This window comes from Schistocerca nitens, chromosome 2 (assembly GCF_023898315.1).
Source record: "Schistocerca nitens isolate TAMUIC-IGC-003100 chromosome 2, iqSchNite1.1, whole genome shotgun sequence".
In the NCBI taxonomy this organism is placed as follows: domain Eukaryota; kingdom Metazoa; phylum Arthropoda; class Insecta; order Orthoptera; family Acrididae; genus Schistocerca; species Schistocerca nitens.
This window is the reverse complement of record NC_064615.1, coordinates 680,056,904-680,078,962: the sequence shown is the minus strand read 5'-3', so window position 1 is coordinate 680,078,962 and position 22,059 is coordinate 680,056,904. Positions and strand designations below refer to the sequence as shown.

Here is a 22,059-nt window from a genome sequence, read left to right as displayed (position 1 = left end):
CTGACCCTGAACCAGACTAATGGGTTAGGAATTTTGGGAGGCTAGGAAGGTTTCCTCTAGATGACCCATAAACAGGTTGAAGCAGGGTACGATGTGGGTGCCCATGGCTTTGCAGTGAATTTGTTTGTAAACCTTTTCTTCGAAGGAAAAGTAGTTGTACATTATGATATTCTTCTTTAACAGTATTTTAAATAAGCTACTAATATATGTTAATTATCCAAAATTATGATATATTCTGCACAGATTGCTTGCGAGTAATACTTATATAACAACCACACAAATTCTACTAGTCACAAAGACAAGTTACTAATTTGTTGGATTGTTCTAGAATCTTCGTTCTCCTGTCCTGTTACCTGACCATGGGGCATAGCTGTGTAATAGTGGCAGGGAGAAATTCTTTTAGTGATATACTGCAACGGAAGACATTTCACGAACTCACAAACTCGGCCTACTGTAACTACATTGGCAACTCAGCCTCCACAGCATCAGCAACGAGGCCTTTACAAAACTGGTGATGAGACTTTATAAAATTCTCTAAATACATATCAATCTGATGGATGGCATGAGCAGAAATCTGTGACTGATTGCTGATGATACTGTGGTGTGTAGGTCAGTGTCATCTTTAAGTGACTGTAGGATATAAGATAACTTGGAGAGAATTTTTATTTGGTGTGATGAAGGGCAGTTTGCTCTAAAGGTGGAAAAATATAAATTGATGCAAATAAGTAGGAAAATGAATCCTATAAAGTTCAAATACAGTATCAGCAGTTTGCTACTTGATACAGTCACGTTGAATAAATATGCAGGTGGATTGTTGCAAAGTGATGTAAATGGGACGAGCATGCCAGGTCAATTGTAGGGAAAGTACATGGTTCACTTTAGGTCACCGGGAGAATTCCAGGACAGTGTAACTCAGCGATAAAGGTATCTGTGCAAAGAACACTTCACTGATCTTTTCTTGAGTACCACTTGAGAGTTTGGATTTCCCAGCAGTTTGTGTTAAAGGAACACAAAACAATTCAAAGCGGTGCTGCTAGATCTATTATCAACACATGAATATTATGGAAATACTTCGTGAATTCATGAGTGAATTCCTACAGTGAAGAAAATATGCTTCTCACGAAACACTATTAAGAAGCTTTAGAGGACTGACATGTGCAACAGACTGCGGAACAATGCTACTGCTACCAACACATATCTCAATAAACAAACGTGAAGACAAGGTGAGAGAGAGAGCTCATACAGAGAGTAGATTTTCCCTCACTCCATTAGCATGTAAAACAGGATAGGGAATGACTAGCAACAGTACAAGGCACCATATCAGGCAACATATGATGTGTATTGTAATGTATTTTTTACTGGTCCTGTAATTTACAAAAGCAGCTTATGCATAAGACATTGTAAAAGTCAATTTATATGTGTAGAGGTGAAAGTGATTTCTATGTACACATATTTAAAGTTACAAATAATGCAGTTGGGCTTGGCCTTGGCACCCAACGACTGTGGTCATGTATGTGTGCGTTGTGTGTGTGTGTGTGTGTGTGTGTGTGTGTTGTCAAATTCTGATGAAGGCCTGTTTGGTGAAAAGCTTTGTTCAACAGTGTTTTTGTTGTGCCTATCTGCGACTCAGCATCTCCACTATATGAGGAGTAGCAACTATCCTTTTCATAGTATTGTCAAATAATACACTTCAAACATTTAAATATTGCTGTGAGCTGTACCGCATACAGTGTGACATATGGTTAGCATCGCTGCCTGGCATGCTGTGCGCTGCTAGTTCAAACCCAATTCCCAGCTATTACTTTTAATTTAGTAATTATCAGTTCTGGAAGGTTCTTGGAGTTTCTAATGTTTGTATATTATGGAATACTCAATGCTCATATAAATAACGGCACTCTCCTCCCAGTTCTTTTCTGGTAGTATATTGCTATTCATAATAAACATGCCTTCAGAGCTCAGTGATGCACTTCACTGATGAACCTGCTTTCAAATCTCTACTTGATTTTGGCTGCGACGGTGGAGATGTCGCATACTTGAGAGCATCTACATCATCAACGGCTACAATTAGATGACATGAAAGTCACTGCCTATACAGACAGGAACCAGAATAAATGCTGTCAGTGCTTGATTTGTGCTGGTACACACCGGTACAGCATGCTAGTACCTCTGACAAAAAGCATCACAACCACAAATTTTGAGATGTGTTGTGATAGAACTTTTGCTGTGGTTGAAGTGATGTAAAGCAAATGTGTATTCATAGTTTGAAAATACTCAGAGAGGCATTAAAATAATGTTTGAACAAGTCTAAATTTCAAAAACAACCTCTGATAGGTAACAGTGTCAGAAATCAAGCACTGCATGCAGTATATCATTTCCACAGTCCATATATTCGGGAGGCCAATAAAACAGTAGTAAGTCAACTGCACATCAACCATCCATCAATGTTTTACAGAGATTCTGGTCAGGACCTGATGAAATGGCTCAAAGCATTCAACTGAGTTGTCAAATACGGAAGGTGGGGTGACATGATGCGTTTGATAAATGTGTACACTTGGAATGCATATCCTATTAACAGTTCAAGGTCAATGAAGAGAAGGTCAACAGCAGGGATAAATTCCAGGCTGACCTAAAGAAACCGTTTGGCAACAATCAGCATCACGTACACTTAGCAGAAGAACAATTGAAGAACAGGGCCCAACGTCATGGGGAAACGACACTACTGTACGAACAGAATGCAGAACTGCAGATAATTATAGCTCACCTGTGGGACAAAGTCCATCTTCATACATTGCACAATCTGCTCTACAATCTGCAATAGCCTTGCCCTGTTGCTGTACAGAGGTCAATGCACTCTCTTAATTACCAAATTCTGATTGTGAATATGAATATCACAAAAACTGACATCTCACACTTGGTGAAAGGAGTCACAGAAGACATGTACCAAGCTCTTCTGGTAAAGGACGTCACAACAGAGGAATTAAGTGACAGTGCATCGAGGAAATTTAACAAACAGAGTCAGACAAAAGAAGTATGAAGGACTCCCACAAGTAGTCTCTACACCAATTTTAGAAGACCACCATGATATCGTCTCTCTCATATGCCAGCTTGTAAGAAAAGAGTTACACTACTTTACGGCAGCCACAACTGTTTGACTGAATAAGCAAGAGATAGCAGACAATAATGTTGGCCCCATACATCTCAGGAGGTTACAGAGAATGTTGAAGAGGTGCATTGATCTTTATCACCAATTTCAACCACCAGTCGAATGCGACACGGGGAATGGATTTGACCAACTCTGGCTGCAGTCAGCAAACAACAACCTGGCACCTGACCAATGCAGGTATAACCAACTTCTCCACCAAATATAACGCCCCTCAGAATAACAAACATGGCACAGGACAACACACTGCGTTTATTGTCACTGTGTGTTCCCTGGATACATTGTATGCTACTGCAGAGAAAGAGGATGAGTTTTCAACTACTACTATACCATCATATGTTGATCAATGTAACACTTCTGTTCATGACAGGCAAGCACAGATGGTTATAGTCAACATGCAGTACAAAGCCCGTCACTGTACACTGAAAAAGGTTGCTCATCAATACAACACAGCCATGCCCTCTTGCCATATGGAAGTCCAGTCACTTTCCTAGCTGCTGAGTTCATATAAACTAAGCGAGGCATACATCTACGAGGGCCAGGCCACCACACTGAAAATCCTCCATGGACAACAGACACAAACAAGTCAGGAAACCCCCTGATGTCATCATCAACAGCCAAGTTGTCTGGGTGGTAGTCATCTCAGGGACTTCCTTTTCTGTAATGCTGAATGCCTATCATTGACAACTACGGAAAACTATGTTTCTTGATAAGAAAGCAATTGTGCTTAAAGTCACAGATAGGAAATATATCCAGCCAACAGGAGCATGTATGGGAAGAATAACTGTCAATGACAAGACAGAGGTCTCCAAATTTGTTGTTTTATAAGACTGTAGTCATAACATTTGTCTTGGGTGGGACTTCTTGCAAGCATTGCAAGCTCAAGATTGATGAATCTATTTCCATGAGCACACACATAACAAAGATTGTTCTGAATGGTTGTTTGCCATTAAAGACAACATCCAAGAGTCATCAAAAAGATAAGTCTCAGTCATCGATGGAGATACTTATTTTAAATGTGAAGCTTTTGTTGATGGCAAAAAGCAAGAGGGAAGGTAGGTCACTCTTTCATAGGTCTGCAAACTGAAGAGTGAGCAGGTGCTTCCCCACTCTATCTACCCCACTATGCCACAAGAAGCAACTACGGGGTGTTTCACAAAATTACAATAACCCTCTGCAGTGCACCTTATGAATCATAGACAACGCAGTGTGCAGGCACACCTGTGGGATTTTGTTTTCCACAAGATGCATTAACACTCCATGTAACACAGATATGAATTACTAATAATACTAATGAAAGAAATGCATGTAGAAACTACATAAATCTGTGCCCATTGTTCTACATTGCTAGAGGAGAAATTGATACTTCATCATCCTGTATGGCAGCTGTAGCATTCTTCCAAGAAAGGCAGCTTCCCTATAATAAATGATGCTCACTTTTCTGTCTGCAGAAATTATATACTTCCCCAGCATTTTATGTTCAGTTTTCTTATATGAGTAGACAAAAGAACTTCACTGATCTTGTGTTTATATAGTGGAGTTATTTTCAGTTTATTAAATGAGTATCTGGTACTGGCTGCCACAGAGGTTGAATGCCCACCACAGGAGATGGACTCAGATGACCATTATGGGGCACCATGGCCGCACAGCACTGTGCTTGCACGGCTAGAGCACCACCATCTCGCCACATGGATGTAGCGGCCCATAGCATTCCACATGGCTGTTGTATAAGTGGCCAATCAGTGCACAGCTGATTAGTTCAGTGCTCGCACTTGATCTTTTTGGATCTGTCTTTGCTGTACTAGGACTGTTTGATAACTACCTTACTTGTCACTTGTTACTCTCTTTGGTCGCATCTTCGATATGTCTGTCCACTGCTCCTGGCCTTGCAGTCATCGTTGTGGTGAACGTTTGTTGTCATCTATGTTGTTTGTTCTTGTCCCAGACTGATATCTACTCCGCAGTTTGTCTGTCATGTTTTGCTCCTCTACCATTAATCTGAGTTACTTCTCTGCAGGCAGTTCTCCTGCCAGGCAGCTTCCTCCATTTCTCCAATTCTTCTGGAGTCCCGATGTACACACAAATATCTGGCTACCCAAAGGTATAGCAGAGTACTTATTTGCAGTTGTTAAGTGAGATTTAATGTACATTACGAAACTATAAACAATGGCAGAGAAGTGCAACTGTGATATTGTCAGTGACCTTAGTAGTGTAGGGGGAAAGGAACTAGATTACTAAATGTGGCCTCCTGCTGCTGTCTGATATTAACAATGTAAGGTAAAGCCATGCAGTTGTGTTATGGTCACACGAGTGGATGACCAGAAAGTTACTGACTTCTCTGTTTATTGATTGTGCTACTGATAGACTGCATAAATCTCTTCCATTCAGGAATTGCTAACATTTGTAGAGGTGGGTGCACTAAGTGGAGTCATTTACCACACATCCACTGCATATCTTACAAGATGGGTGTGAATACATGTGATGGAATAAGACTGATCATGTCCGGTTCTGCAGCAGCAATCTGCTGTAATGTGCTGCTTGACTTACGTGGAAATACCTGAAGATACATAACATTTAGGAGGCCTACTTGATTTGCAAAGCGAGACAGTTTACGCCACTGGGCCTCTTCAGATGCATTATGATGCCACTCGTGCTATAAAACGTACTCCAGTGAGTGATAGCAGAGATAATGAAATTAACATGATCAAATATATACTGATAGCATAATACACTTGGGGTAGGCTCTTCAGTGTGGTAGGCAGCTCAAAGCTCCAATGTTGCTCATAACACAACAGCTCGCTTAACAACTGCAAATAAGTATTCATTTCACAAACTAAAAATAACTCCAATATATAAACATGAGCTCAGTAAAGTCATCTTGTTTACTTACTTAAGAGAACTGAACAGAAAATGCTGGGGAAGTACAGCCTCTCTGAACACTGAAAAGTGAGCAGCACCCATTATAGGAAAAGTTGCTTTTCTAGAAGAATGCTACAGCTGCCATATAGGAGACTAAATATCAATTTCTCCTCTAGCAATGTAGAACAGTGTGCACAGATTTATGTAGTTTCGTCCATATGTGTTTCTTTCATTATTATTATTATTAGTAATTCATATCTGTATTCCATGTAGTGTTAATGCGCTTTGTGGAAAGCTAACATCTCCCTGGGCATGTCTGTACACTGCGCCATCTGTGATTTGTAAGGTGCGCTTCAGAGAGTTAGTGTAATTTTGTGAAACACCCTGTAGTTGTTTCTTGGGGTGTAGTGGGGTAGATATATTGGGGGAAGTACCTATTCACTCTTCAGTTTGCAGGCCTATGAAAGTGAGAAGAGCACAACCACAATCCAGCAATCTATCTTCTGTTGTGCTTCTACCATCCACATCATCCCCTCAACACTTTTACACTCCCAGACCACAATTTATCCCTTAATACAGCTCTAATGCACCTATACATGGTACACACATTTAATATCTCTTCTTTACCTACTTCATTTAATAGTATACAGTAATTTTATATCACTAAAACTGTTTTTAATAATCTGCAATTACTGCATACCCTGCAAAATGTAAACTATTAGTACTAGAGAAAAAATGAATATGAACTTTTTTGTAGGAAATTTAAAGTAGTTTAATTTTGCACTGGGACACATTTTCACGGCAAGCCACAGTTTTTGAGTTAGTCAAGAAAGATACTAAAAACTGAACTTTAAACACCCCCCACGACCATGCTCACACCCCACAGGTGGGGATTCTTTGCACGTTGTTCATGACACTCTCTCATACTACTGTACAAAAATTTGTGATTACTCAAGTTTTTTCTCCTATTCGACCTCTTTTGGTCTTTGTTGATTGGGCTATAAATGAATGACATGTCGTTGAGATCCAGATGACACTGCTGCTTTTTCAGAGACCTTTGAAGAACATCTAAATCACCTGATAATTGTATTGAAGTGTATTTGAACTGCAGGCATCTGCCAGAATCCAAAAAAGTGCCCGTGTGCCACTCAAAAAATTAAAGTATTGATGCAACTAGTGAATGGCGATGGAGTTCATCCTAACAAGAGAAAATAAGAGCAGTTGCAGCTTCTCCAGCTCCTTGGCATATTCCTAATGTGAGAATTTTTTCTGGAATGTGCTCATACTACTGTTGATCCATTCAGGACTTCTGTACCAACGTGTGTGTCCCATACAAGAAGTTCAGGACTTCTGTATCAAGATGTGTGTCCTGTACAAGAAGTACTGCAGGGCGGTGCCAAATTCTTCTTGAATGAGGTGCAACAAAGATTTTCCTTGTTGTTAAGGAGGCACTAAGATCTTCTCCAGTACTAGCAATGTATGGCAAGAATGCTAAGACAAAACTTCAGACTAACACTAGACGTCATGGGGCAGGTGCTGTACTGGTGCAAATTCAGGAAGGCGATGAAAAGGTGATCACTTACACTTGCAGAATACTTTCCAAGTACAAGATAAACTGCTCCAAAACTGAGAAAAATTGCCTTACAGTTGTTTGGGTCACCAATTACTTCCAGCTTTACTTATTTGAGAGACCATTCACTGTTGTGGCAGTCACTATTCTCTATGCTCGCTGACTAACTTCAGGGTATGTCTGATCAACTGGCAAGATAAACACTGAGGCTCATGGACTATGATGTTACACTGGTATACAATAACAAACGCTGACACAGGGATGCCAACCGCCTTTCCAGGAATCCTGTAGTGGAATGCAGCATTATGGATGAAATCTTAGTCACTGTTGCATTTAAGTTACATTATTGCTGGACAGAGGGCAGATCCAGCATTGCTGAAAACCATAGAAGCCCTAAGAATGAGGAACCAACCAAAGGAGACTTCCAATTAATAAATGGAATATTGTATATGAGGAACTATGATCCAATGGGGCAGAAATGGTTGCACACTATCCCAGCTTATCTAAGGCCAACTGTCCTGAAGTTTTTCCGCAATGTTACAACATCTGGTCCTCTGGACTTGTGATGACTCTAGACAGAATTATGCACAGGTATCACTGGCTAAGCCTCCACCAATCTGTTAGACACTATGTGAGCCACTGTAAAGAATGCCAGCAGCAGAAGTATGTTCCACAGTTACCTCCAGAGTATTTGGTACCAATTCCACCTATAGCAGTGCCATTCAATCAAGTTGAAATTGACCTCTTTTTGAGGTTCCCACAGTCCAAAAACAGGAAATGATGGGTGATAATCTGCACTGGCTACCTCTGCCACTAATCTGTCAAGAAAGCACTGCCAACTGCGGAAGCTCTGGAAATTGTGAGGTTCGTTGCAGAAGACATCATTTTGAAGCATGGAGCACCCTGTGCGACAATCACTGATCATGAAAAAGTTTTCTTGTTGCATCATCACCCAAAGGATGACAACTGCATCCCACTCATGAACATATTGTCTCACAAAGCACTTTAATAAGACGATGGCAAATATACTCTCAATGTATGTTGACGTTGAACAGTGACTGAGAGACAATGCTGCCCCATGTTACATACACATACAAAACAGCGACATGAAATACTACGCACTTCACACTGGTCTTTTGCTCCATGGTCACGATGCCGATACGACAATGGACACACTGTTCCCTTTTGAAATGGACAAAAACTCACGATGACTACCTGTAACACTTCATCAGAAGGACCGAAGAACTAAAATGGCTGGCTTGCATACAGAACTGGATGCCCAGGAGACAGACCAAAAGCACTGTAACACCAAGCAGTGGCCAATGAGACCCATCCTGGGAGACTTGGTATGAATTTTTAAACATGTTTAGAAAGTGCGACTATCAGATAAGTTACTAAGCACTACTTTAGGCTGCATCACGCCCTCCTTGCTTGTTGGCCATCATATATGAAGTTGAGGATTATGGTTCTTCATCACGAAGGCAAAAGTTCACAGACATCGTCCATGTCCTTCGTATGAAGCCCTACAACATTTCAGAGGCACAGATCAATGATGGGAGACTCAAGGAAACTGAAGACCCACTCAACGATCGCAAAGCTTCAATGGGCGGGGCTGCCATCTAAGCTTGACATAGTGACAAGAATGTGACAACGCAACCAGTGTGTGAGGATCCGTCAGTGCTGGCATACAGAGGCCTATTAACAAGATTTAAATCCAGGATGCTGTAGTCAGTTCCAATGAGAACTTCTGAAACAGCGGGTCATTGTTTCTCCAGATGAGGGAGCAATGCCGCAAGATGTGTTGCATGCAGTGCGGCGTAGCAGATGTGCTGCGACCTGCCAGTCCAAACCCCATGCTTTCCAGTATTTATTGTTTCTGGAAGGTTCTCAAAATGTCCTTCATTTGTAATGCTAGTATATTCTGGAATATTTGATGTTTGGATAAATAGCAGTATTCCCCATCCAAAAGTTCAGTTATGTTCTGTTCTGGCTGTAATTATATAATACACATCATACATTCTTTTAAGGTAGTAATACCACGGATGCCGTAAATATGACTTTAAAGATTTTCCAAAGATTTTGACCTCAGTATTTGCTTTTATGTTTTCAGGAAGTCTGTTACAAAATTGAACACCATGTGGAAAGTATAGTTTTGGCACAAGGACATATCAATTTGGGTTGCATATACGTTTCTGTTTAGTCTGGTAATGCTGTTATGAATAACAAATTTTATTTGGAATCTACCGTCCTTAACTATTACACTTATTTTAAAGAATACAAAGGTTCCCATAATGTATATACATGGTAAAAGTAAAATACTGGAACACTAATAGCACTTTTTTTTTGCAGTTTGGTTTTGGTTTGAATGTGCTGATAGCTGCTTTAGCATTTCCCCAAAATGTGACCCCATGTTTAAGGTGAGAGTGAAAGAAGGGAAGATATACTTTCTTTACTTCTTTTCTCATGACAGCAAGAGTTTAATGAACAAAGAGGGTAGCAGGTCTTGCTCAATTTTGAGTTAAGATATTGTATATGCTTTTTCCATTTTACGTTCTTTTGCAGCCATAATCCTAAGAAGTTGGTTTCTGTATTGTTACCAAGTGGTTCAGCATTGATGGACAGAAATGTGATGTACATATCTTTGTTCAGAGCATCATGATATTTTACTGCACTAGCGTTGTTCGTTTGTTGAAAGCTGATTTTCTGTGCCCAACTGCTAACTTGTTCTGTGACATTACTCATTGCTGTAATTATTTCTTTCTTCCCCCTTTTAATAGCATTTTGGTGTCATCTGCAAATATGTCTGTTTTATGAGCATACACATTTAAGCTTAGATAATTAATGAATAAAAGGCTCAGAAGTGTTCTCATTAGTTATCCTTGGAGTAGGCCATGTATGATTACATTATACTGTGTCAAGTGTTGAAAGTAATTTTAAGGTTGGCATTAGTGAACCTCATGCTCATTGCTGGCTTATAAATGTTCAGGAGACAATGATCCAACTGTTAGACAGACATTGATTATCATACTTTACAAGCTTTGACAGCAGACTCTTACAATCAACCATGTCGAAGCTTTTGATAGGTCAGTAAATACTCTTTTTGAATCCTCTTTCTTGTCCATCAGGCTTAGTATGCAATTTATGCAGTCGTAAATGGCAGTTGTTGTTGACGTCTTATTTCTGTATTTGTTTTATTCATTACATAGGAGTTTGCTTTTATTTACAAAATCGCTAAGTTTGTCATACATAACTTTTTCTAATATTTCTGAAATGGAAGAGAAAATTGTGGTGGGCCTGTAGTTATTTACATTATCCCTTCCACATTATTATATATTGGAATTACTTCAGATGTTTTCAGTACATCAGGGAAAGCCTGCTTGAACTGAGAAGTCACATAAGTGTTTAAGTAATTCAACTTGTTTTCAGCACTTTTAGGTAATATTGTGCAGAGACACCGTCAATGCCTGCAGAGTTGGAGTTTTTAGTCTTTTTATTGCTTTTGCTACTTCACCTTGTGTGACAGTGCTGATGTACGGTATGTTGACCTACAACAGACGCTTACTTTATATTTATTAGAATGGGTATTCTTATTTATGTTTGATTTTACCAGATTCTCTGCAATGCCCATAAAAAACTTTAAAAATTGATTAAAAACAGTCTTGGCCGTGAAAAGATATTTTTTTGCACTGGTTACCAGTTTTGGTCAGATTATAACATCCTCAGACCATTTACACCATGATGGTAGGGAGTGGCAGTGAATGTCACCTGCTCAATTTTGCATTAAGGTGTTCTTTATGCTTACTCCATTTTACACTAACATTTGTGGAGCCACAACACGTGCTTTGTTCACTGCCACTGCCTACCATCGTGGTATAAATGGTCTGAAGCTGGCCATATTCTGATTAAAACTGGTAACCACTGCAAATAAATATTTTATTGCAGTCAAGACAGATTTTAATCTATTTTTAAAGTATTTTAGTCAGACCACTGTACTTCTCCACAAGAAATGTTATCAAAAATGCCTGTAAAAAGGCATTAAATATGTAAGCTACTTCTAAGGGGTTTGTTACTTCTTTATTTTCTTGTGATACTGATATTTACATGTTGCTCTGTTTTCACCAATTTCTGTTTTTATAACACTTCACATGACCTTTACTTTGTTTGTTAAAGTATAAATATATTTATCACTATGCATTATTTATTATTTGTTCACACTAATAAACCTTGTTTCACTTACTGCAGATGACATTTCTGTTTTGATGATTATCGGAACCATCTTGTGTCAGTTCATGGATGTTTTGTTTTGACATCTAATGCATATTTTCATACTTCAGGCTGTTAGTCTGTTAGTCTCTCTCTTGACATTGTTGATTAAACACAATAAATTTTAAATGCATTCAGTAAGCTCTGAGATTTGACTTTTGCACTTCTTACATCCTATCTTCCTACATTTTTGTGTGCATCATGTCAATCCATTTTGGCATTAAAACCATGTACACCTATACACACTGCCCTCTTTACATACATATGTAGAAGAATAATGCAAGTTTTGCAAAATGGGTTGTCACTTATAACACAAGTTAAACACACAGAATATATAAGACATAAATGAAGCAGCACTTACCTAATACTTGTGCTTTGGCCTGTATTGTAGACAGTCCTTGGACATCATGCCAGTTGCTCTGCACCATGTTTACCCATTGAGCTGGTTTCACATCACGTACTGATAAGGCAGGCTTTGGTAACAAGAACTTCGTTTCTTTCATTGTTGGCAGATGTGTCATGTCAGCAGCACGATGCAGTAATGCAGCCATCTTAGCAATGTCATACTAAGGGCAAACGAAAATCACTCATTTTTACTTATGCCTTTTACAGAAAAACACATGTTCTTATGGTAATGTACCCATTCTTTCTCTGATCTAAATAATTCACACTAAACATAATACTTTGTGTATTTATCTACTTGCTTATTAGCCAGAATATAGTCTTAAATATTACTTCAGTGATGAATATGACAGCTACAAAATATACCCAAAATGATTTTATTCAAAAGATAGCCAGAAGTTCTGTACACTATCTTCTATAGCCATGGGTAATCTGGAGAGTAATAAGGTATTGTAAAACAATATAACAATGAAAGATTGAAGATAAAAAAAAGTGAAATCAACACATGTATTAAAAATTCTTCGTCAAGTTGTAGATCGGAAACAGGAATAAGAATGGGAACTTGTAAAGGTGCTGGAGGTAATGAAATGATGCCCCAAACCCAACATAAAGATACACATGGACACAGGAGACAGTAGGAAGTAACACTAGATCAATATCAAAGAATCAGACTCATAGTTCTCAATCAATTGTTTGGTGTTTATAAGTCGAAGATGAGGGTGAATGTTGCAAAAATTAAAAAAAAAAAAAAAAAAAAAAAACAGATCACTTAGGAGATGGTAGATACTAAGGTTCCAGTATCTGTTGGAAAATCAGTTTCCTTCTTAAGTTTGTTACTCTCTGTGTTGGTATGGTGGATCCAGATGACTTTTAAGTAGTGACATAAATTCTCAGAAATGCAATATTAATTGTTAGAGCTAATCACTATATATGATAGAATACAGACATTCATATTTGTGAACAAAGGTTTAGTACACAACATATTTATTTAGAAAGGTTAATACATAACAGATACAGCTTAGAATACACATATTTGTTTATAAGAAAACATATTATTTTTCTTTTAAATAGACCTCCAGTGTGTGCTCTTATGGATTCTTGCAGTTTGTAGTATTACATTGAGCCAGTGATATGTGGTCTGAGGTCTGTTACTTTTACTTCTGTCTGTAATAACTGTGCTTGTTTCTTGTGTTGTGTTTATGTACATCATAACATTTGGGTGTGTCAACCTGATGGTTTACAGAAAATGTGATAGAGAAAGGTTGAGAAGTTTGGGAAGGTAGTTATGCTTACACCATAGCAATTCACTTCTAATCCACAATAATTTTGTGTGAAAGGAGATCATTTTTTTTTTTATTTTGAATTGGATCTTTTTCGTGGAGTTTAGCAACAATACCTTAAGACAGTGTTTTTCAACCTTTCTGAATATGTGACCCCTTTCCAAGTAAAAACCCCCAGAACCAAAATAAAAGTATGTCAGCAATTTCAAAGACAATGTATTTAATTTTCTTTCTATTGATGATATACTGATCAAGAAATCAAGTGCAATGTGAAAAGAGGTCACAATGCTCTGTGGGCAGAGATATAATTATATTCTTTGCTATGGCAGAGGCATGGGGGTGAGAAGGGGCAGCGGGGGCATGTCGCGCATTTCTGGTCACTGCAAGTGTTAGCAAATTTGAACTCTTCAACAGGTTTAAATTAAATTCATATTCATTATTATAAATAAGTACCAGATCTGAACGTGAGCGAATTTGCAAGGTGCTTTTGCAAAATCTTGTCATCCACATGTGATATTTATGCTATAGCAAACGATCGTCATAAACATACGTTACCAGCCATGCTGCAATGCTGCTGATACATTAAAAGAGAGAATCAACACCACAACAGTTCAATTTCCCACAAAACACATGGACTTAAATCATTTAAATCAGAAGTTATTCCAAAATCATCAACAGATTTCAAATTCCCTTTCAGCTATCTGGTTTTGAGGTTCCTGAAACCAGTTGAAATTAATGCCAAGATGGTTCCCTGAAACAAGATATGGTTGACTGCATTCCTCATCCTAACTTTCTTCCCCTTGAAACTAAACTGATTCCATAATAAATCTTCCCTGAAATTTCATGTGCCAACTTTTTGTTATCCATCTAAGCTATACAACATACCTGTTAGCCTCTATAGTACCACATACAACATCATTTTATCTCTCGACTCTCATCCATTTGCGTGATGCTAAGGAAAAAATGCTTTATATGTTCTGCCACTACCACACACCCAACCCCTCAGTTTCTGATGAGATTTCATTGAACTGCAACAGAGTATATGGAACAGTATTTTGAGTCCTTTGAATTTGCACTTTAAAGACCAGAGCTTTCAAACTCAAAAACTTGGAACTGGCTTTCCAACAGGTGCAATGCTCACGGTACCACTTTACTTTTGTCTCTTCATCCTTAGTTTTTCACCTGCTATCTTCTTTGTCATATTTAAATTATTCATTTTCGTTCTTATCCTGCTTCTGCTCTCCATTGTTATTTCATTTTGCACATTTATACACATGTATTGTTATATTAAGTGATGGAAAATCCTGGACGGAATAATGACAATATCATGAAAAGAATACACTGCTGCTCACCATATAGCAGAGACATTGAGTCACAGACAAAAAACAAAAAGACTACTAAACATGTAAGCTTTTGGCCACAAAACGTTCTTATGAAATAGACAAGATAAACACACATATTCATGCAAACACTGCTCACACAAAGACGACCACTGCCTCTGCCTGCTTTGGCCAGACTGCGAGTAACTGCACATGATGTGAGAAGCAATCTTGGAGGTGGGGGTAAGGAGGAGGCTGGGGTGGGAAGGCAGAAGAGCAAGGTACGGGTGGAGGACGGTAAAGTGCTGTTTGTGGGAGGAGGTGGAGGGAGGGTAGGGCAGCTAGGTGCAGTTGGGAGGTTAGAGGAAGGTAGGGGTGGGGGGATCAGAAAATGAGAGAAGTAAAAGGACTATGGATGCACTTGTGAAACAGAGGAGGCAGTGTAGTGGGAACAGTGAAGGAAATAGGTGGGTGAAGGACAATGACTAACCAAGTTTGAAGCCAGGAGGGTTATGGTAATGTAGGGTGTATTGCAGAGAAAATTCCCACCTCTGCAATTCAGAAAAGCTGGTGTTGATAGGAAAGATCTAGGTGGCACAGACTGCGAAGCAGTCACTGACGTGAAGAACATCGCATTGGGCAGCATGCTCAGCAACTGGTTCAGCTGTTTCTTGGTCACAATTTGTTGGTGGCCATTCACGTGGACAGACTGCATGTAGGTAATCATGCCCACATAGAATGAAGCATAGTGGTTGCAGTTAGTTTCACAGGTAGCCCTGCCTTTGATGGGATAGGAGATGCTTGTGACTGGACTAGAGTTAGTGGTGGCATGACTGGATTAGAGTAGGTGGTTGTGGGAGGATGTACGGAACAGGTCTTGCTATATGCTTCCATAAGCCCATAAACCAAAGCACCAAGAATGCCCTATTGTGGCTGGTTACTGTGCCTCCACTGAGAGAACCACTGCTCTCGTACAGCAACACCTCTAGCTTATTACCTACAACCTACCCTCCTATGTAAAAGATACCAACCATTTCCTCCACCGACTCTCCACTGTTCCCGTTCCTTTAGCACATGGTGCCCTGCTTGTCACTATTGATGCCACCTCCATTTACATTCCTAATGCCATGGCCTAGCCACTATTGAGCACTACCTTTCCCAATGCCCTATGGATTCCAAACCTACAACTTCCACCCAGGTCACCACAACCAACTAAATCCTTACCCAAAAGTACTTCTCCTTTGAAGGCATCATCTACAAACAAATCCAGGGCATGGCAATGGGCACCCACATGCACCACCCTATGCTAATCTATTCATGGCCCATCTAGAAAGAAACCTTCCTAGCCACCCAGAATCCCAAACCCCTCACCTGGTTCAGATTCATTGGTGATATCTTCATGATCTGGATTGAGGGTGAGGACACCTTATCCACATTCCTCCACAACCTCAACACTTTCTCCCCCACTGGCTTCACCTGGTCCCCCTCAATCCAACAGGCCATCTTCCTCGATGTTTACCTCCATCTCAAAGATGGCTACATCAGTACTTCCATCCATATCAAACCTACCAACCACCTCCACTTAGGCAGCTGCCACCACTCCATATCAAGAAGTCCCTTCAATACAACCTAGCTGCCCATGGCCATTGCCTCTGTAATGACAAGCAGTCCATCTTGAAATATACCACAGGTCTCACTGAGAACCTTGTACAGAAACAGATCTCCCATGGCTTTTCTCTCCAGTCACCCACCACCTCCTAAAATCCTACCGTCTGCTCACAGAGGAGCTTTTCCTCGTGACTCAATGCCACTCAGGACTGGAGCACTGAATCACCTCCTCTGCCAGAGTTTCATCTACCTCTTGTTGTGCCCTGAAATGAGGAATGTTCTATTCACTGTTCGCCCCACTCCCTTCCCACAGTGGTATTCTGTCAACCATAGAACTTACACAATATCCTTGTCCCCTGCTCCCAACCTCTTGCATCATTGCTCATATCCCTGTAATAGACTTAGATGCAAGACTTGACCCATACATCATCCCACCACCACCACCTCCTCCAGTCCAGTCACAAGCAGCACCTATCCCATCAAAGGCAGGGTTACCAGTGAAACCAGTCATGTGATCCACAAGCTAAGCTGTAAACACTGTGCTTCATTCTGCATGTGCATGACTATCAATAAGCTGTCTGTCCCCATGCATGGCCACCGACAAACTGAGGCCAAGAAACAGCTGGACCACCTCGTTGCTGAGCATGCTGCCCAATGCAACGTTCTTCATTTCAATAACTGCTTCACAACCTGTACCATCTGAACCCTTCCTACCAATGTTAGCTTTAATAAATAGCGCACGTGGGAACTCTCCCTGCAATATATCCTACATTTCCATAACAATCCTAGCTACAACCTTTGTTCATCATTGTCCTTCATCCACCAATCTCATTCCCTGTCCCCATTCCACAGCCTTCTATTTCACAAGAGCACACACAGTCTATTTACTTCTCCTTTCCCACTGCCCTCCACCCCTCCCCCCAAACCCCTGATTACTGTCTAACCTCCCACCGCACCTAGCTGCTCTATCTTAGCTCCACCTTGTCCTTGTATGCTCCCACAAACAGCACTTTACCATCCCCCATTTGTACCCTGCTCTCCCTCCCCCTCTTCACCCCACCTCCTCCTTACCTGCACTACCCAAACTGCTTATCCCATCATGCACAGTTGCTCACAGTCTGGCCCTCGCAACCAGAGATAGTGGTCATGTTTGTGTGAGCTGTGTTTGTGTGAATGTGTGTGTATATATATTTCAGAAGAAGGCCTTCTGGCTGAAAGCTTACGTGTTTAGTAGACTTGTAGTTGTACATGTCTACGACTCAACATCTATGCTATATGGTGATTAGCAATCTATTCTTTTCATAACACTGTTATACTGTTTTGACCCTTCTTCTTGCTCTCAACTCTTTCTCTTTCTTTTCATATTCCTTATGAATATTTTAATCATTTCCAGCTTCATCATGTTAATACATGAAATATAATTCTTTTACTTTTTATTTCATATTTCACGTATCAACTACAAACAGAAAATTATTAAAAATACTCCGTAATTTGACATTTGGTTCTCAGTACATTGATATTTTCTAATCTTTTCCTGTATTTTGTGCACCGTTTAACATGGGGTTTTAAACAAAATTATCCTTTCCTTCATATGAATACAATGATATCTTTTCTTTCTCATATTTCATCATTTAATCTGGGTGAAAGCAATTCTTAAAACTTGCACTAATATTTTTCAGCTGGCATATCCATCAGCTAGTTGCAGTTGTTCCTATTTTGCTGGCTGATAAAGTGAACAGATGCTTCAAATATTTTTCACATTTACTATGTTTCATTCTTGACAAACTTCTTACCTCACATCTGAGTGTTTTGAGCAGAAACTCCTTAGAAGACCAAGAGAGGGTTCAAAATCCAATTTTTTCTTACTTTTAGTTGCCAACAATGAGAAAGATGAGTTGGGCAGTGGGTAAAAGAGGTCAGAGCACGTGACAGATACTCGTGTGTGAAAACAAAAATATGTAATTTGGAAAATATTGAAACCCATGATCAATAGTGCGCTCACTGTAACTTCCAAATAGGTCTACACAGAGATCCTTTCTCTGTCCCCTCTAAATTACATACACTTACATTACCAGTAGAATTAAAATTACTCACAATGACATCTTGCTCCAATTGCTCTCCTGGCATCACCAACAAAAGTCCTTCTAGATAATCTGGTGCTATTTGGTTGAAAACCACTTCTATATAAAGATGGGAGTCAAGCCGTAGAGGGAAATGCCACACAGACCGGCAAAATATTAAGTAAAAAACCTGGAAGAATCACAAACAATAGAAACATTATTAAAATGCCTAAGCCTATTTTCAACAATATCACAATTAGCCAAAAAAAAAAAAAAAAAAAAAAAAAAAAAAAAAAAAAAAAAAAAAAAAACCACTGAATGCACTTTTATGCATTTCTATGAAAATATCTACAAGAACAAAAACTGACAAAATAAAATTGGGTGATATGGATAATATGCATGAACACTTTCTGTTTTAAAAAGTCTTCTGGGTGTGTTTGACCATACTGCATTTAAATATTTTACATTTTTACAACTGTTTCAAATAGCATATACAGTGAAACCTCTTTATAACGTTCCTCCATATAATGTTTTCCTCTATATTACATCTATTTTTTTTGGTCCCGACTAAAAGCCCATATAAACAATGTTAAATTTTCCTCTTTACTGAGTTTCCTCTATATTACAATTTCCTCCATGCAATGCTCATATTTTTGGAACCCTCGTCAATTATTCACCTCTTTATAACGTTTAAGTGACTGGATGTAGACACACAGTTTTCTGTTCTGTGGATTCACAAGAAAGCCCGCGCTCAGTGTATTTCATAGGTCAGTGGCAGAACCCGGTCACGACATGTGACGCACATTCTGCTTGCAATCTTTTTGGTGCCATTTCAGTCAATGCTTTGGATTCATAGCGTGTTGTGTGAGCTGGGCAGCAAACAGTTTGTGTGTCTAGTGAGAGTGTGTCTTCGATATAACCTTTTTTTTTTTTTTTTAAAAAAAAAAAGCTTTCATCAGTGTACATGAGTGAAAAGTGGAAGAACATTTCTCTGGAAGAGAAGTTTTCTGTTATTAAAAAAGTGGAGGCATCTCCTTGTGTGAGTCACGTGGAGCTAGCTAAGCAATTTGAACTGGTCCCCTCAACACTCAACACTACTATGGAAACAGATTGTCGATAATGAAAGGGTTTGAGAATTGTGGAAATTCGAAACGTATGCATGTGAAACCATCGACTTACAATGAAATGGAGGAAGTTTTATTAACTTGGTTTCGGCAAGCACGCACTGCAAACATTCCTATAAACTTAGCTATTCTTAAGGAGAAGGTGCTTCAAATATCACTGCAGTTAGGAATGGAAAATTTTACGGCGTCCAATGGATGGATTAATAAATTTTGACAGCATCATGGTGTTGTATACAAAGCAGAATGTGGAGAAAGTAAAAGTGTGGACGAACCAACTGTAACTCAGTGGATGCAGACTCTCCCTAATCTGATACATGGCTACAAACTGCGTGACATTTATAACACTGACGAAACCGGCATGTTTTTCAGTTTAATGCTGGATAAGACATTTACTTTTTGTGGGGAAAATTGCCATGGCGGTAAGAAGAGCAAGAAATGTCTTACCATTTTGTTGTGTACAAATGCCGATGACAGTGAAAAACTGAAACCTTTGGTTATCGGGAAGCCAAAAACTCCGAGGTGCTTCAAAAACATTTCCACGTTCCCATGCAAATATACAAACAATGCCAAGGCATGGATGACGAGTGATATATTTTTACGTTTTCTCAGAGAATTTGATGCCATAATGGGGAGTGCTGCAAGAAAAGTGCTGCTGTTTGTGGATAGATGTGCGGCACATCCACCAGACGTATCCTTTCTGAGAAATGTGAAAGTAATTTTCCTGCCACCCAACTGCACCAGCCACCTGCAACCTTTGGACTTGGGAATAGTACACACCCTTAACGTTAAATATAGGACAGCCCTTGTAAAAAAAGGCCCTGAATTTGATGAACCAAAGGAAAACTGGGAAGCCAGCAGAGCTCACAACTGAAGCTGAATATTTTACAGGCAATGAATTTAATTATGTACTCGTGGAGGGAAATCAGTGCTGAAACTATTAAAAACTGTTTCACAAAATCGGATTCTGTGAGAATGAGATGGCAGCTCCTGTGGAAGATGTTGCAAGTGATTTGCAAGAGTCTCAGGAATTAATAGGCAGTGATTCTGTCACTTTTGAGGACTTTGTGGCTGTGGATGACAATGTGGCAACCACAGGAGTACAAAGTATTGAGGAGCTGACTGCAGAGAGAAGCTTGGAGAATAATAGTGGTAGTGAAAGTGACAGTGACAAGGTAGATGACCCTGTGCTCTCATATTCTAAGGCAGCTGAAGCCTTTGAAACATTCAGGAGATATATGATGGCCCATAGACTTGAGGACAGAACGAGCAATAAATGATTGCCATACAGTCAAGGAGAAATAGAAAACAAACATGCTTGCTTGAATATTTTAAAAAATCATAGGTATGTGATTTTCAGATTGCATAGGTTCCTAGAGTTTTGTTCAACTTTAAGCTCCATTTCATAATTTAATTATTAAAGTAATTTTTTGTAACTAATTCTTTTTTAATCTGTACTACTTACTGTGTTTTTATGTAATATGTGCAGTATATCATAAACAAAATTTGGCTCATATTCTATAAGTGGGTCAACTGAAGAATGGGATACCACCTGTCAGCTTTGGACAATGATGTCATATCTTAAGAATCTGTTATAACTTTTTACAGTACAAACTGATCCATGTACTTTCACCCATCCACCTACTGGGCCCCATGTTTTAATTACAAAAAACTAGTCATTTGATACATTTATCATTTGCAATTAATATCATATTATGGTATTGTGAAAATTTAAAATGTCATCTATGGCACCATTTGTCAAAGCTGATTAGTGGTATCCCTATCTTCAGTAATGCCCTGTAATTATTATTTGGAAGCCTTCCTCTTTATAGTGTTTTCCTCTATACAGTGTTCAGAATTTGTGGTCCCTTGAAAAACGTTATATAGAGGTTTCACTGTACTCATAAATAATGCAGTCAGATGAAAATTTCTTTAAGTTTGGCCACTACTTCTACTTTCACTGCACCCTCAGCAAGGTACGTTCAGGTGCCATGGGCGGGTGTCTGATGTCCCACAGGATTTTGCTGCAGATGCCTTTAATCTAAACATGCTGCCTCTGCTGGATGTTAGCTGTAGTGTCAATGACTCACAGTAGGGTAGCTGATGCCTTGCCTATCACCCAACTGAGTGGCCATGCAGCAAAGGCGAATACTGGCACCTGCTTCTCGGTGTTGGCTTTCCCCTCCTTCTGCTGCATGACTGGGGTCGTGGTGGAGGCAGGCATGCACAAGTGCTGCGTGCAGTTGCCGCATCTGATGGCAGGGTTCCTCCATTTCAGCAGACAGGGCAGCCCTCTCTTCCTCCATGATATCTCTGAAGACCAGAGTGGCCTCCCCAGTAGTGGCAGATAGTGTGGAGCGCATGTCAGTGACTTGCAGCACCTGCCTCCCCTCTGTTGGCAACCAGTCCCTCAGCAC

The 22,059-nt window shown here is 39.6% G+C and overlaps 1 protein-coding gene and 1 long non-coding RNA gene across 2 annotated transcripts in view; one reads left to right on the top strand and one right to left on the bottom strand.

The window, feature by feature from the left end:
- The window catches only part of LOC126236813 (unconventional myosin-XV), a 498,803-nt gene that overhangs the window by 4,667 nt on the left and 472,077 nt on the right, over positions 1–22,059 (bottom strand). The window contains exons 53-54 of the mRNA XM_049946408.1: positions 18,556–18,711; positions 12,214–12,418 (exon numbers count right to left, since the gene is read on the bottom strand). Of these exons, the coding sequence (XP_049802365.1) occupies positions 12,214–12,418; positions 18,556–18,711 (361 nt within the window). The remainder of the gene's footprint in view (positions 1–12,213; positions 12,419–18,555; positions 18,712–22,059) is intronic.
- The window catches only part of LOC126236814 (uncharacterized), a 67,020-nt gene that overhangs the window by 11,585 nt on the left and 33,376 nt on the right, over positions 1–22,059 (top strand). The window contains exon 2 of the long non-coding RNA XR_007544986.1: positions 9,939–10,006. This is a non-coding gene — a long non-coding RNA (uncharacterized LOC126236814). The remainder of the gene's footprint in view (positions 1–9,938; positions 10,007–22,059) is intronic.